At 46.2% G+C, this 15,302-nt stretch overlaps 2 protein-coding genes across 2 annotated transcripts in view; one reads left to right on the top strand and one right to left on the bottom strand.

The window, feature by feature from the left end:
- LOC139251771 (ADAMTS-like protein 2) overlaps positions 1-15,302 on the top strand; it is a 125,861-nt gene that overhangs the window by 56,598 nt on the left and 53,961 nt on the right. Inside the window, exons 8-9 of the mRNA XM_070873303.1 lie at positions 1,533-1,613; positions 2,735-2,910. Of these exons, the coding sequence (XP_070729404.1) occupies positions 1,533-1,613; positions 2,735-2,910 (257 nt within the window). The remainder of the gene's footprint in view (positions 1-1,532; positions 1,614-2,734; positions 2,911-15,302) is intronic.
- The window catches only part of LOC139251770 (protein myomaker-like), a 180,938-nt gene that overhangs the window by 159,779 nt on the left and 5,857 nt on the right, over positions 1-15,302 (bottom strand). The window lies entirely within an intron of this gene.

Genomic DNA, 15,302 nt, shown 5'->3' with positions numbered 1-15,302 from the left:
CCCCTAATGCAAAGTTACATGCTGAGAAAGCAAACTTGTAAAATTAGCCATTGTATTTCCACTAGCACAATTTATTCTTTCAACTAGTTTAGAAATTGTTTGTGGGTCATCTGTGGTCCCAGCACCCTCGCAACCATTGTCTCTTTGATGTTCCATGCACCTGCACACGAATGAGACGACTTTGCTGATAATGCAAGGTCTGCTGATTGGTATCATTTTATGGTGTTCCAGTGAGTAGCTCATGATGTGCTGGTCGTGCCAAGGAGTAGTGGCAGTTACAATTTCTGCACCATCAACCAATGAAAAGTTGTTGAGTGTTGGCAGATTTGCCTGGGAGGGGATGTGGTGGTAGGAAGGAAAGTGGTTTGGTGTCCAGGGCAGAGGAAGAAAGGATGAAGGGGAGTTAAGGGAAGGGGGCAGAAAGGATGCAAGACCACAAAAGGGAATTTTTTTTTGAAGTAAGGCCTCCCCTTTAGCACCCATTCAGTCAGTTTGTGAGGAGGCCCACTAGGTTAAATAATTTTGTGGGCATTAATGAGCTTTGTGTATAGTTTATGCACAAGCTTCCAGATCCCTATTTACGATCCACCCACATTTTGGCACGCAGAGTACATTGGGTGAGCTGCAGGCCTCTGACCCCATGCCTGATCTTCTGGGGAAGAGGCTGATGCCCATCAGGTGCCTGCCATTGTATTCTCAGCCCCTTCAAAGCCTTTGGACTGGATTTTCAGTTTATAGCCTCAGTTAGCGGCCAGAGGGGGCTTTAATGCAAGCGTTAGAGCTTAGCGACCGGGCACGCAGCTTTTAGCGCCACGATGGAAAATTCATTAGAGGCTCACCGGGGGCGCAAACCATTAGCACCTAGCTACTGACGATCAGTCCGATCATTACCTCATTGAGCACCCGCCAAGAACAACGTCTGGGAAAACAGTCGGTACAGGCTTGCAGAGTCGTTAACTGGTGGCTACTTAAAGGGATGAGGAAGCACTGCTCTCTGAGGTCACAGTCAATGCAACGTTTACACGGAATACGGTGTGTGAGCCTCCCGAGTTTGCAGCGGCAGACAGACATAACCGTACAGATTGAAAACGTGATTTTGGAAACTTTACTGGGTTCATTACTATCCATTTAAGAGTCGGCGTTTCCTGGGATTTGATTCGAAGTTCCGCGCAAACGCAATGGGTCTGCAAAACTTTCATTAGCGTTCCCCCCCCCCCCCCTCGTCTGGTGTGTGACGGCTGATTGATCGCCCCTGTCAGCTCTTCGACCGATTCTAACGAATTTCTGGGCAGGAGATGCAAACTTTTTCAAGGCGTTAAACGCACTGCTCCGCCTGGATTAACGCCGCAACAGAGGCGCGACCAGATTTCACCCCCTTTGTGTACTGTTTTTCTTTTTTCCCTCAAACATTTCTAGGGTTTAAGGTCAGGGTTGCCAGCTAATCCTCTTAGCCCTGGAGCTTATGCTGTGCTGTAGATTATTTGTAGATTGGCACGGACTTTGAAATTAAAGTTTATCAAACTGTTTCCTAGGTTATTCCCTAATAACACACATCCCAGTTGGTGCAACAGATATCCAGATAATTGAAAGAAAGAAATCAGATGATGTTTTGGGTATGTATAAGAGCACCTGAGGTATCTATAATCTTGTCCTTTATTGTGTTCTCTATTAGCACTGGCTCATGTAATAGTATATTTGCTTGACTCAATGTGTTGTTAGTAAATAGTGAATAGTAAGTATGTATTAATGTAATTTTATTTTATTATTGAATATAAAATGCTATTTTTATGCAATATTTTGATATTATGATTCTAGCTTGGAAATGCTGTATTCTAATAAAAAAAGGTGCTATTACAGGGAACTGTGAAATATTTATATTCCCACGATGGAGGACGGCTGATCAGAAGTGATCTATAAAAGAGATATAACTATTATTTCATGGTTCCTTGTGACGTATTCTTTGCTCCACATGTTAAGGTTTTTTCAGTATATATCCTACATTCAAGAGGCTACTGTTAAGTGTGTGGAAACAGAGAAACACTGACATAAGGAATCATTGAATCATAGAATTTTACAACACAGAAGGGGGCAATTTAGCCCATTGTGTCTATGCTGGCTCTTTGCTAGAACAATCCTGTATCCTCTGCTTCAAATATTTATCCAATTTCTCTTGAAAGATGCAACGATCTCTGCTGCAACCACTCTAGATATAAAGATACTAGGATGGAATTTCCATGGCCATTCTCCTGATCTCCGGCTGTAACTACAGCAGAATCCCTGGGCAGCCATTTATGCTGTTTTTCAAAGATTGTTTCTAAATTTACAGTGAGAGAATGCTGACAGAAAGTCTATCCCATTATTATCAAACCTTTAGAGATGCTGAATTGGAACCCGTGATGATTTACTTGTTTCATTATCTCCCATATGAGAGAACCCCCTAAGGGGAACATCAGAGCCATCATTATTGTTCTTTCTCTCCCCTCAGTAGAATATAGTGAACAGTACCACTGAAAACTCCCTTTCCTATATCTTCACTGGTAGCAGTTTGTTTTACAAGCTTACTTTTACAAGTTAGCTGCCCCTTGTAAAGAATGGCCTTGTTCACCCAGGTACAGTGTTTCAGGCTCCAGCAGCAAGCACTGCCTTGTCATTGCCAAGTTTGCGAGTCTCTCTCTCTTTTAATAACATCCTGCAGGAAGAATGAGTTTTATCTGTGCTTTTATTTACCTTGCAGCCATTGCTGATGAGTCTGGAAACTTCTTTGTGAATGGCAATTTAAAAGTAGAAGGTCCAAGAAACGTCCACCTTGCAGGCACGGTTTTTAAATACAGGAGGCCAATGGATGTGTATGAAACTGGTATTGAATACATTGTGGCTCAAGGACCGACCGATCTGGGACTTAATATTCTGGTATAACCTCAATAATTTCAAATGAAAAATTCATATTCAAATAAATGTACAGAAACAAATTATTTTATGAATGTTTACAGTAATAATAGTGCTATGACTTGTAAAATGTTAATACTTTCCACTTCTCCTGAGAGAGCGAACTATGCTGTTTTTGGTTGTACTGAATAGTCACCAATCAAAATGGCAGTGCTCCCAATTTTTCCTCCCTGGTCTTGTGTGCACAAGTTCAATCGTACTAGATGCAGAAAATAGCTACTCGGGGCACACTGCTAACAATGGTGTTCTCACACCTCTCAACCAGCTAATTAATAATTTACCAATAGCATAAAATATGAAAATGGATTTAGCCCAGACACACAGAGCATTAGATTGATACTATTCAAATAGTTGCCCAAAATATTTGTACACCCAATTTCACTGACCAGGATTTGGATGTCCTACAGAACTCGGGTGCTTGAAAAGGGGTGAACATTTTGGCAATGGGCATAGCCCACAAACATATCCAGGAGTGCCTGATTTAAGGGAATGCAGGGATGACATCCACTTTCTTACACAACCTGATCTAACTTCTGCTGCATTTGAAATGCATCAGATACTCTCCAAGGTTGGATTACCCAGCGAACACCATTCCAGGCTACACTCTGGGAGACTAGCCCTAGAGAGCACCTCCCAACCCTGATCCTCACCCTCCCAATCACAGCCACTCCTGACCCCCGATCTACTACAGCCCACTGTGATTCCTAGTTCTCCAGCCCTCAGCCCCTTATTGCCTTGGCCCTTTCCCCTCCCCCCACCCACCCAACCTATCCAGATCCTGGGCCCGCTTACTTAAGCATCCCGATTTTTCACTGGCGGGCTGTTAATATTGCTCCATTATAATGAGGCCCAAGACCCAATATCTGGGGAGCCTCAGATTTCACCATTCTAGCACAGGGTAGACATTTGGGCTGGAAGGATAATTACATACTGTTTTGGATGCACTTCAGATTCAGTGGGAATTGATCTTATTGGGTTGTTTCTGCCAACAGGAATAACACGGTTTCTGTTAGTGATGTTCTAAAACTTTAACGCCTGCTTTTTATGTTGGCCTTCAGCTGCTTGGCTGAAGCCAGTTGCTCCAAATGAACCCTAGTGATTGGTTTGCTTTTTTTATGGCCTTATTAACTTGCATCGCAATTTTTAGTGATTTGTGTATCTTTACCAACCCCCCCCCCGCCACCCCCCCCAATCCCTCTGCTCCTCTACCCTATTGATTCTTATTTTCCAAGTAATATTTGATCTCCTTATTTTTCTTTCCAAAATGTAATACCCTCACACTTATCAATGTTAAAATTCATTTGCCAGAGTTGCTTACACTTACAAATAATCACTTGTGATTGCTGCTAGTGTGACAGCAATTACCCAATGGAAGATAGCTTGCAGTTTTGTGAAAGAGGCACTGCTCTCCCTCAGAGTTCACTCCCATCCCATTAGAAGCTGCTGTCTCCAAGCACTAGAACCTTCAACACCCCACCAAGTGGATGTGATTACTCTGCAAAGCTCCTTCACACAGTGAGTTCTTGATCTTTACTGACCAATGTTCCCTCTAAGCTGCATGGGAAAGGTCCCATGCAGGCTGCTCACCTACTTCTCCATTGTAAATACTGTGCATGCCTGGAAATTTAAAAGGACCGTGCAATAAATGAAACGGGCGACGCAAAACAATGCGCAGCATACAGGGAACATTGGTACTAACCTATCTGAGGTGTGTGTGGCCTTATACTTCCTACCAAAATGTACTACCTCAGACTATCTATATTGAAATTAATTTTCCAATCAAACACCCATTCTGCAAATTTATTAAAGTCTTGTATTTTGTCGTATCATTCCTTTGTATTAACTACACCCCCTAATTTAGTGTCATCCGCAAATTTAGAAATTATACATCCACTTCCCGTGTCCAAATCGTTAATATAAATGGTGAACAACAGCATATCCCAGCATAGATCCTTGTGGTACTCCGCTTTCCATCTTTTGCCAGTCTGAACTACCCTTAAACTCTACTCTCTTTTCTGCATTGTAGCCAGTTTGCTATCCATTCTGCTACCTGCCCCCTGACTCCACATACACTGACCTTAGTCTTTATCGAAGACCTTTTGGAAATCCAAATATATTACATCAACTGCATTCACTAGGTTGATCCGGAGATGAGGGGGTTGACTTGTGAAGATAGGTTGAGTAGGTTGGGTCTATACTCATTGGAGTTCAGAAGAATGAGAGATGACATTATCAAAACATATAAGATAATGAGGGGGCTCGGCAAGGTGGATGCAGAGAGGATATTTCCACTCATGGGGAAACTAAAACTGAGATGAGGAGGAATTTCTTCTCCCAGAGGGTTGTAAATCTATGGAATTCTCTGCCCCAGAGAGCTGTGGAAGCTGGGTCATTGAATATATTTAAGGCAGAGATAGACAGATTTTTGAGCAATAAGGGAATAAAGGGATATGGGGAGCAGCCAGGGAAGTGGAACTGAATCCATGATCAGATCAGCCATGATCTTATTGAATGGCGGAGCAGACTCGAGGGGCCAAATGGCCTACTCCTGCTCCTATTTCTTATGTTCTTATGTATTCTTGTCTACTCTTTCTGTTACTACTTCAAATAATTCAATAAGGTTGGTTAAGGATGATCTTCCCTTTTGCAATCCATGCTGATTACTCTTTATTATATTTTCAGTTTCTAGATATTTTTCTATTGTGTCTTTGAGTAAAGATTCCTAACACTGAGATTAAGCTAATTAGTCTATAGTTTCCTGGACTTGTTCTATCTCCCTTTTTAAATATAGGAATCACATTAGTTAGTCCTCTGATACTACAGATATTTCCTTTTCTAATGAATTGTTATATATGTGCAATAGTGTCTTGACTATCTTGTCCCGAACTTGTTTTAAAATGTGCGGATACAATCCATACGGACCAGAATTTTTACCCTCTCTAAGTTTGATTAGTTTATCAATTATCACCCCTTTTTCTATTTTAAATGTTTTTATATCTTTTTTGATTTCTTCTAATGTATTGCCCACCTTGTTAGTCTCTCTGGCAAATACCGAGGTAAAGTAGTTATTAAATATTTTTTCCATTTCACTGTCATTATCTGTGAGTTTATCATGTGCAGCAGTTCGTGCTCTTATCCCTATCCTGATTCGCTTTTTGATGTTGTGTCTGTAGAATACTTTACTATTTCTTTTTATATTCCTCGATTAATTTAATTTTGTAGTTCCGTTTTGCTTTCCTAATTGTTTTTTGACTTCTTTCCGACCTCTTTATTCCCTTTTGTCATCCTCTCCTTTATTGTCTGTGTACTTGGTATATGCCTGTTTTTTCAGTTTCAGTTTGACCTTTATCTCTTTATTCATCCACATGGTTCATTATTGGCTCATTTGTTCTTGTTTTTTAAAGCAATATATTTGTCCTGAGCTCTATTGATAACCATTTTAAATATTTCCCACTGCTGTTCTATCTCTTTGTCCGTCATTTTTTTTCAGTTTATTTCCCTAATTCAATTCTCATCCCCCTCAAAATTAGCTTTATTCCAATCTATGACTTTGGTTCAGTGAGATTTAAATTGATGGCAAATGATGTCAAGGATCTGTGATCAGCCTTCTACTTCTGCTGGTCATAAATCAGGGGCAGATTGTCCACAAAAGTGGAGAGCTGGTGCAGGAGGGAGGGCTTTAAATTCCTGAGGCATTGGGACAGCTTCTGGGGGAGATGGGACCTGTACAAACCAGATGGATTGCACCTCCACAGCGCCGTGATCAATATCCTTGCAGGGAATTTTGCTAGTGCTGTTGGGGAGAGATTAAACTAGCTTGACAGGGGGATGGGAACCTGAGAACAAATTATTAAGGAAGGAAGTAAAGCTGAAATTGGAAAGCAAGAATGTAGAAAGTGAATCTGTAAGACAGAGGAAACAAGTAGTAATCAAGGAGGTCTTCCTATGCTAAATGGAAAATATTTCAATGCAAGGAGTATAGCAATCAAGGCAGATGAGCTGAGAGCACATGTAGACACATGGATGTATGACATTATAGCCATTACAAAGACATGGCTGAAAGAGGGACAGGTTTGGCAGCTCAATATTCCTGGTTACAGGATTTTTAGACAGGACAGAGAGGGGGGTAAAAAAGAGGGGTCACAGTATTGATTAAAGAAACTATTACAGCTGTGAGGAGGGATGATATGTTAGAAGAATCATTAAATGAGTCCATATGGGTTGAACTGAAAAATAAAAAAGGGGCGCTCACACTGCTGGCCGTGCATTATAGACCCCCAAACAGTGGGAGGGAGATAAAAGAGCAAATATGTAGCCAAATTTCTGTGAAGTCCAAAAAACATAGGGCAGTAATAATAGGGGATTTCAACTATCCTAATACTGATTGGGACAAATATAGTGTTAAGGGTATAGAGGGTGTGAAATTCCTAAAATGCATTCAAGAGAACTTTTTTAGTCAGTATTTAACAAGCCCAACATGGGAGGGGGCGGTTCTGGATTTAGTTTTGGGGAATGAAGCTGGGCAGATGAAAGGCGTATCAGTGGGAGAGCACTTGGGTGCCAGTGACCATAATTCAGTAAGATTCAAGGTAGTTATGGATAAGGACAAGGATAGACCAGGAATAAAAATCCCAAATTGGGGAAAAGCTAACTTTGCTAAGTTGAGAAGTGATTTGGCCACAGTGGACTGGAAGATAAATCAGTGTCGGAACAGTGGGAGGCATTTAAGGAGGAGATCTGGAGAGCTCGGGCCAAACATGTGCCCTTAAAGAAAAAGGGTAGGAATAACAATTCTAGAGCTCCCTGGATGTCTAGGGACTTACAGGGGAGGAAAAAGGAAAAAAAGGGATGCTTATGTCATATACCGATAGCTAAACACTGTAGAATCTCTGGAAGAATATAGAAAGTTCAGAGGTGAAATTAAAAAGGATATTAGGAATGCTAGGAGAGAGCATGAAAAATTCTTGGCGAGTAAAATCAAGGAAAACCCAAAGATGTTCTATAAATATATTAAGAGCAAGAGAATAACTAAAGAAAGGGTAGTGCCTATTAGAGACCATGAGGGTAATCTGTGTGTGGAGGCGGAAGATGTGGCTATAGTTCTTAATGAATACTTTGCGTCTGTTTTCTCAAAGGAAAGAGGCAATGCAGATACTGCTATCGAAGAGGAGTGTGAAATTCTGGATGAAATAAACATAGTGAGAGAGGAGGCATTAAGGGATTTAGCAGATTTGAAAGTGGATAAGTCCCCAGGCCTGGATGAAATGCATCCCAGGCTGTTGAGCGAAGCAAAAGAGGAAATAGCAGAGGCCTTGACCATTATTTTCCAGTCCTCTTTGGATTCAGGCATGGTGCTGGAGGACTGCTAATGTGGTACCTTTGTTTAAGAACGGAAAAAGGGATAGATAGGCTGTGCAATTACAGGCCTGTCAGCCCTAACCTCAGAAAATTATTGGAAAAAATCCTGAAGGACAGGATAAATTTACATTTAGAAATGCAAGGATTAATTAGGGACAGTTAGCATGGATTTGTTAAGGGAAGATCGTGTTTGACTAACCTGATTGAACTTTTCGAGGAGGTAACCAGGAGGGTTGATGAGGGTAGCGCGTACGATGTAGTGTACATGGACTTTAGCAAAGCTTTTAATAAGGTCCCACATGGCAGACTGGTTACATAGAAACATAGAAATTTACAGTGCAGAAGGAGGTCATCGTGTCCATGCCGGCCGACAAAGAGCCCCACGGCCCTTGGTGAGCAGCCCTAAGCCTATGAACAATGACGGAAAGGCAAAGAGCACCCAGCCCAACCAGTCCACCTCACACAGCTGTGACACTCCTTATACTGAAACATTCTACACTCCACCCCAACCGAAGCCATGTGATCTCCTGGGAGAGCCAAAAACCAGATAAAAATCCAGGCCAATTTAGGGAGAAAAAATCTGGGAAAATTCCTCTCCGACCCATCCAGGCGATCGAAACTAGTCCAGGAGATCCCCCTGGCCTTATTCGATTTCCTACAGTACTTACCATTATATCTGCGCTGTCCAAAAAAAGGTCATCCAGTCTAATCCCAATTACCAGCTCTAGGTCCGTAACCCTGCAGGTTACGGCACTTCAAGTGCCCATCCAACCATCTCTTAAAAGTGGTGAGGGTTTCTGCATCCACCACTCTGCCAGGCAGCGAGTTCCAGATCCCCACAACCCTCTGCGTAAAGAAGGCCCCCCTCAAATCCCCTCTAAACCTTCCACCAACCACCTTAAAACTATACCCCTCATAATAGACCCCTCCACCAATGGAAATAGGCCCTTTCTATCCACTATGTCCAGGCCCCTCAATATTTTGTACACCTAAATGAGGTCTCCTCTCAACTTCCTCTGTTCCAATGAGAACAAACCTAGCCTATCCAATCTGTCCTCATAACTAAGATTCTCCATTCCAGGCAGCATCCGAGTAAATCTCCTCTGCAACCTCTCTAGTGCAATCACATCCTTACTATAATACGGCGACCAGAACTGCACGCAATACTCCAGCTGTGGCCGAACCAAAGTATTATACAATTTAAGCATAACTTCCCTGCTCTTATATTCTATGTCTCGGTCAATAAAGGCAAGCATTCCGTATGCCTTCATAACCACCTTATGCACCTGGCCTGCTACTTTCAGGGATCTGTGGACAAGCACAAGCAAGTACTCCAAGGTCCCTTTGTTCATCTACACTATTAAGTGGCCTACCATTTAATGGGCCCAAGTTTCGAGCCGCGCCTAGAACGGCGCAGTCCCGACCTGGACGCCCGTTTTTCGCGCCACAAAGTGCGCCTAAAAAAACGCTCCAGATTCTCCACCTCCCTGCAGGTCCTCTGGCCCTCGGCGCAGCGCAGCAGGAGCAGTAGGGGGCGGAGCCAGGTCCCTGCGCTGAAAACAGTGCCGGGACCTCTGCACATGCGCGCTACAGTGGGCGCGCAAGTGCAGTAGCTCCAGGCGCCCGAAACTGTGTGGGAGGGGCCGAAGCACGCAGCCCCTAGCCCTGGCCGAATGGCCTCACTGGGGCTGCGTGAATAAGGCTCCTCCCATGGCCAGCTCCTGCTTCCTCCCGACCCAACTCGACTCCCGCTTCCCGCCTCTGGACCGGACCCGACACCGACCCGACTCCCGCTTCCCCTCCGCCCCCGGACCCGACCCGACCCGACCCCCCGCACTGGACCCGACCCGGCTCCCGCTTCCCCCCCACCCCCGGACTGAACCCGACCCGACTCCGGCTCCCCCCCCGCCTCCGGACCCGACCCGACCCCGACCCGACTCCCGCTCCCCCCCCCCCCCCGGACTGGATCCGACCGGACCTCCCTCCCCCCAACCTGACCTCCCTCTCCCTCCCTCCCCCCGAACCGAACCGACCTCCCTCCCACCACCCCCCCGACCCGCGCTCCCCCCGACCCGACCCAACGCCACCTACCTGTAAATCTGGTGCTGGGGACGGGCCCTGCCCGAAGTCTCGGGCCCGGCCCGTTCAGCCTCCTTCCCCCTTCTCCTTTCCCCCCCCCCTTCTCCTTTTCCACCCCCCTTCTCCTTTCCCCCCCTCCATCTCCTTTCCCCCCCCTCCATCTCCTTTCCCCCCCCTCCATCTCCTTTCCCCCCCCTCCATCTCCTTTCCCCCCCCTCCATCTCCTTTCCCCCCCCTCCATCTCCTTTCCCCCCCCTCCATCTCCTTTCCCCCCCCTCCATCTCCTTTCCCCCCCCTCCATCTCCTTTCCCCCCCTCCATCTCCTTTCCCCCCCTCCATCTCCTTTCCCCCCCTCCATCTCCTTTCCCCCCCTCCATCTCCTTTCCCCCCCTCCATCTCCTTTCCCCCCCTCCATCTCCTTTCCCCCCCCTCCATCTCCTTTCCCCCCCCTCCATCTCCTTTCCCCCCCCTCCATCTCCTTTCCCCCACCTCCATCTCCTTTCCCCCCCCTTCCATCTCCTTTCCCCCCCCCTTCCATCTCCTTTCCCCCCCCTCCATCTCCTTTCCCCCCCCTCCATCTCCTTTCCCCCCCCTGCATCTCCTTTCTCCCCCCTCCATCTCCTTTCTCCCCCCTCCATCTCCTTTCTCCCCCCTCCATCTCCTTTCTCCCCCCTCCATCTCCTTTCTCCCCCCTCCATCTCCTTTCTCCCCCCTCCATCTCCTTTCTCCCCCCTCCATCTCCTTTCCCCCCCCTCCATCTCCTTTCCCCCCCTCCATCTCCTTTCCCCCCCTCCATCTCCTTTCCCCCCCCTCCATCTCCTTTCCCCCCCCTCCATCTCCTTTCCCCCCCTCCATCTCCTTTCCCCCCCTCCATCTCCTTTCCCCCCCCTCCATCTCCTTTCCCCCCCCTCCATCTCCTTTCCCCCCCTCCATCTCCTTTCCCCCCCCTCCATCTCCTTTCCCCCCCCTCCATCTCCTTTCCCCCCCCTCCATCTCCTTTCCCCCCCTCCATCTCCTTTCCCCCCCCCTCCATCTCCTTTCCCCCCTCCTCCATCTCCTTTCCCCCCCCTCCATCTCCTTTCCCCCCCCTCCATCTCCTTTCCCCCCCTCCATCTCCTTTCCCCCCCCTCCATCTTCTTTCCCCCCCTCCATCTCCTTTCCCCCCCTCCATCTCCTTTCCCCCCCTCCATCTCCTTTCCCCCCCCTCCATCTCCTTTCCCCCCCCTCCATCTCCTTTCCCCCCCCTCCATCTCCTTTCCCCCCCCCTCCATCTCCTTTCCCCCCCCTCCATCTCCTTTCCCCCCCCTCCATCTCCTTTCCCCCCCTCCATCTCCTTTCCCCCCCTCCATCTCCTTTCCCCCCCCTCCATCTCCTTTCCCCCCCCTCCATCTCCTTTCCCCCCCCCTCCATCTCCTTTCCCCCCCCTCCATCTCCTTTCCCCCCCTCCATCTCCTTTCCCCCCCCCTCCATCTCCTTTCTCCCCCCTCCATCTCCTTTCCCCCCCTCCATCTCCTTTCCCCCCCCTCCATCTCCTTTCCCCCCCCTCCATCTCCTTTCCCCCCCCTCCATCTCCTTTCTCCCCTCTAATCTCCTTTCCCCCCCATCTCCTTTCCCCCCCCATCTCCTCTTTATCCCCTTCTTCCCCCTCCCCTTTCTCATCCCCTCCCCTTTTCCCCATCCCTCCCCCTTCTCCCCCTTCCCTCCCTCTGCTCCCCCCCCTCTCTCCCTCTACCCCCACTCCTCCCCCTCCCCTCGCTGTCAGAAACACAGACAGTGACAGACAGAGAATGAGAGACATACACAGACAGACAGAGAGATGGAGACACTGACAGAGACACACTGGGGGGGGGGGGGGCATCCCAGCATACTGTTGGAGGGCTCCCGGTGCTGCAGTCGGTAAGTAGAAAATGTTTTATTTATTGATTTAAAAAAAAAAATTATTTCTTATTAATTTTTTTTGATTGATTTATTGGTTGATTTATTGATGTATTTATCATTTATTATTGATGATGGCTCTTTATTTGTAAAACTGAAGTGTTTAATGTTTGTAAACTTCCCTTTAAACCCCCCCCCCCCCCCCATTCCCTACGCCTGATTTTCTAAAGTGTAGACAAGGTTTTTTCGAGCGTACAAAAGTCTTCACTTACTCCATTCTAAGTTAGTTTGGAGTAAGTTTTCACTGACGAAGCTTTGAAAACAGGCGTAAGTGGCCGGACACGTCCCCTTTTGAAAAAAAAATTCTGTTCCAAAGTGAAACTGTTCTAACTGACTAGAACTGGAGCAAACTAAATGACGAGAATTCCGATTTCTAAGATACTCCGTTCTACACCAGTTGCTCCTAAAAATCAGGAGCAAATCATGTGGAAACTTGGGGCCATAGTGAATACCCTTTCCTTATTAGCCCTCCCAAAGTGCATCACCTCACACTTCTCTGAACTAAATTGCATTTGCCACTGCTCTGCCCACCTGACCAGTAGATTGATATCCTCCTGCAGCCCATGACTTTCCTCTTCATTATCAACTACACAGCCAATTTAAGTATTGTCTGCAAATTTCTTAATCCTACTCCCTATATTCAAATCTAAATCGCGTGTTGGGCGGACTGGTTGGGCTGGATGCTCTTTACCTGTCCACCATTTTTCGTTGTTCATAGGTTATATGTGACCTTCAGGGCTGCTGACCAAGGGCCCTGTGGCTCTTTGTCGGCCGGCACGGACACGATGGGCCGAAATGGTCTCCTTTTGCGCTGTAGATTTCTATGTTTCTAAAAAAGCCTGTACTTCTGGCCTAATTGCCACATTTCAGTGGCTGGCTGATTTAAAGGGACAATTACCAGTAAATTTGTTGCTTACCTTTTTCTGCATTTATCTGGGAGCTTTGCTGTTACCAGAAATGTGCAGGAGGGCCTGGCAATTGGTTGCTACCCTCATTTTTTCTGCAGTATGGGTGTGCCAATTAGAACACCCCTATCCTTTGCATATTTGGAGCAAGAGGACCAAAGCGAGGAAGAGATCATTTTGGATACCTCAGAGCTGAGGCGTCCAAAAAGGAGGGCACCTACTTGGCCTTACCCAGAACAACGTAGTTATCTACCATGGAACCCCATTGGAAACAACCTTCCAGTCTCAAAAACAGGAATTTTATGGACCTAACTGAAGAATAGCCCTTGCAAAGGACTCCGTTCTCCAGAGAGGTGGTCTGAGAGCTGTATGGCCTGCTGCAGGAAAACTTGCAGTAACGCTCCATGGCAAGCACATCACTGTCAGTGGCAATGAAGGTAACCATTGCTTTAAATTTCTTTGCCACAAACTCTTTTCACAGGGAAACTAGTGATATCAGCAATATCTGTCAGTCTGCTGCATAACACAGATGTCACAAGAATGAACCAACACATAAGGTTTCCCTTGGAACCCCATGGGCAAGAGGTTTGGGTCCTGGGGGTCGAAATTGCCCCTCCCGATAAGGCCTCTGGCCGCTGGACAGCGGCAGCCACGAAGCGGCGTGGAATGGCCGCCGACTCATAAAAATATAAGAAATAGAAGCAGGAGTAGGCCATACGGCTCCTTGAGCCTGCTCCGCCATTTAATACGATCTTGGCTGATCCGATCATGGACTCAGGTCCACTTCCCTGCCTGCTCCCCATAACCCCTTATTCCCTTATCGGTTAAGAAACTGTCTATCTCTGTCTTAAATTTATTCAATGTCCCAGCTTCCATAGCTCTCTGAGGCAGTGAATTCTGCAGATTTACAACCCTCAGAGAAGAAATTCCTCCTTATCTCAGTTTTAAATGGGCGGCCCCTTATTCTAAGATTATGCCCCCTAGTTCTAGTCTCTTCTATCGGTGGAAACAACCTCGTTGCATCCAACTTGTGAAGCCCTCTCATAATCTTATATGTTTTGATAAGATCACCTCTCATTCTTCTGAACTCCAATGAGTAGAGGCCCAACCGACTCAACCTTTCCTCATAAGTCAATCCCCTCATCCCCGGAACCAACCTAGTGAACCTTCTCTGAACTGCCTCCAAAGCAAGTATATCCTTTCGTAAATATGGAAACCAAAACTGCATGCAGTATTCCAGGTGTGGCCTCACCAAAACCTTGTACAGCTGTAGCAAGACTTCCCTGCTTTTATACTCCATCCCCTTTGCAATAAAGGCCAAGATACCATTGGCCTTCCTGATCACTTGCTGTACCTGCATACTATCCTTTTGTGTTTCATGCACAAGTACCCCCAGGACCCGCTGTACTGCGGCACTTTGCAATTTTTCTCCAACTTAGAGGCTCAACCTACTCAACCTTTCCTCATAGGTTAACCCCCTCATCAATGGAATCAACCTAGTGAACATTCTCTGAGCTGCCTCCAAGGAAAGTATATCCTTTCATAAATATGGAAACCAAAATGAAAGATACGAAGGGCTCAATACTGCAGAAACCCTAGAGGAGTATAGAAAGTTCAGGGATGAAATTAAAAAGTAAATTAGGAAAGCAAAGAGAAGAAAAAATACTGACAAGTAAAATCAAGGAAAACCCAAAGATGTTTTATAAATACATTAAGAGCAAGAGGATAACTAAAGAAAGAGTAGGGCCTTCAAGGGACTATAAAGGTAACCTGTGTGTGGAGGTGGAAGACATGGGTATGATTCTTAATGAATACTTTGCGTCTGTTTTCACAAAAGAGAGGGGCGATGCAGACACTGCTATCAGGGAGGAGGAGTGGTGTGAAATATTAGATGAAATAAACATAGTGAGAGAGGAAGTATTAAGGCGTTTAGCATCATTGAAAGTAGATAAATCCCCAGGCCCGGATGAAATGTATTCCAGGCTGCTAAGAGGAGCAAAAGAGGACAGAGCAGAGACTCTGACCATAATTTTCCAATTCTCTCTGGCTACAGGTGTGGTGCTGGAGGACTGCTAACAT

Source organism: Pristiophorus japonicus, unplaced genomic scaffold (assembly GCF_044704955.1).
Source record: "Pristiophorus japonicus isolate sPriJap1 unplaced genomic scaffold, sPriJap1.hap1 HAP1_SCAFFOLD_443, whole genome shotgun sequence".
Classification (NCBI taxonomy): Eukaryota; Metazoa; Chordata; class Chondrichthyes; family Pristiophoridae; genus Pristiophorus; species Pristiophorus japonicus.
The sequence above is the reverse complement of the archived record's forward strand: the minus strand, read 5'-3'. Positions and strand labels throughout refer to the sequence as shown.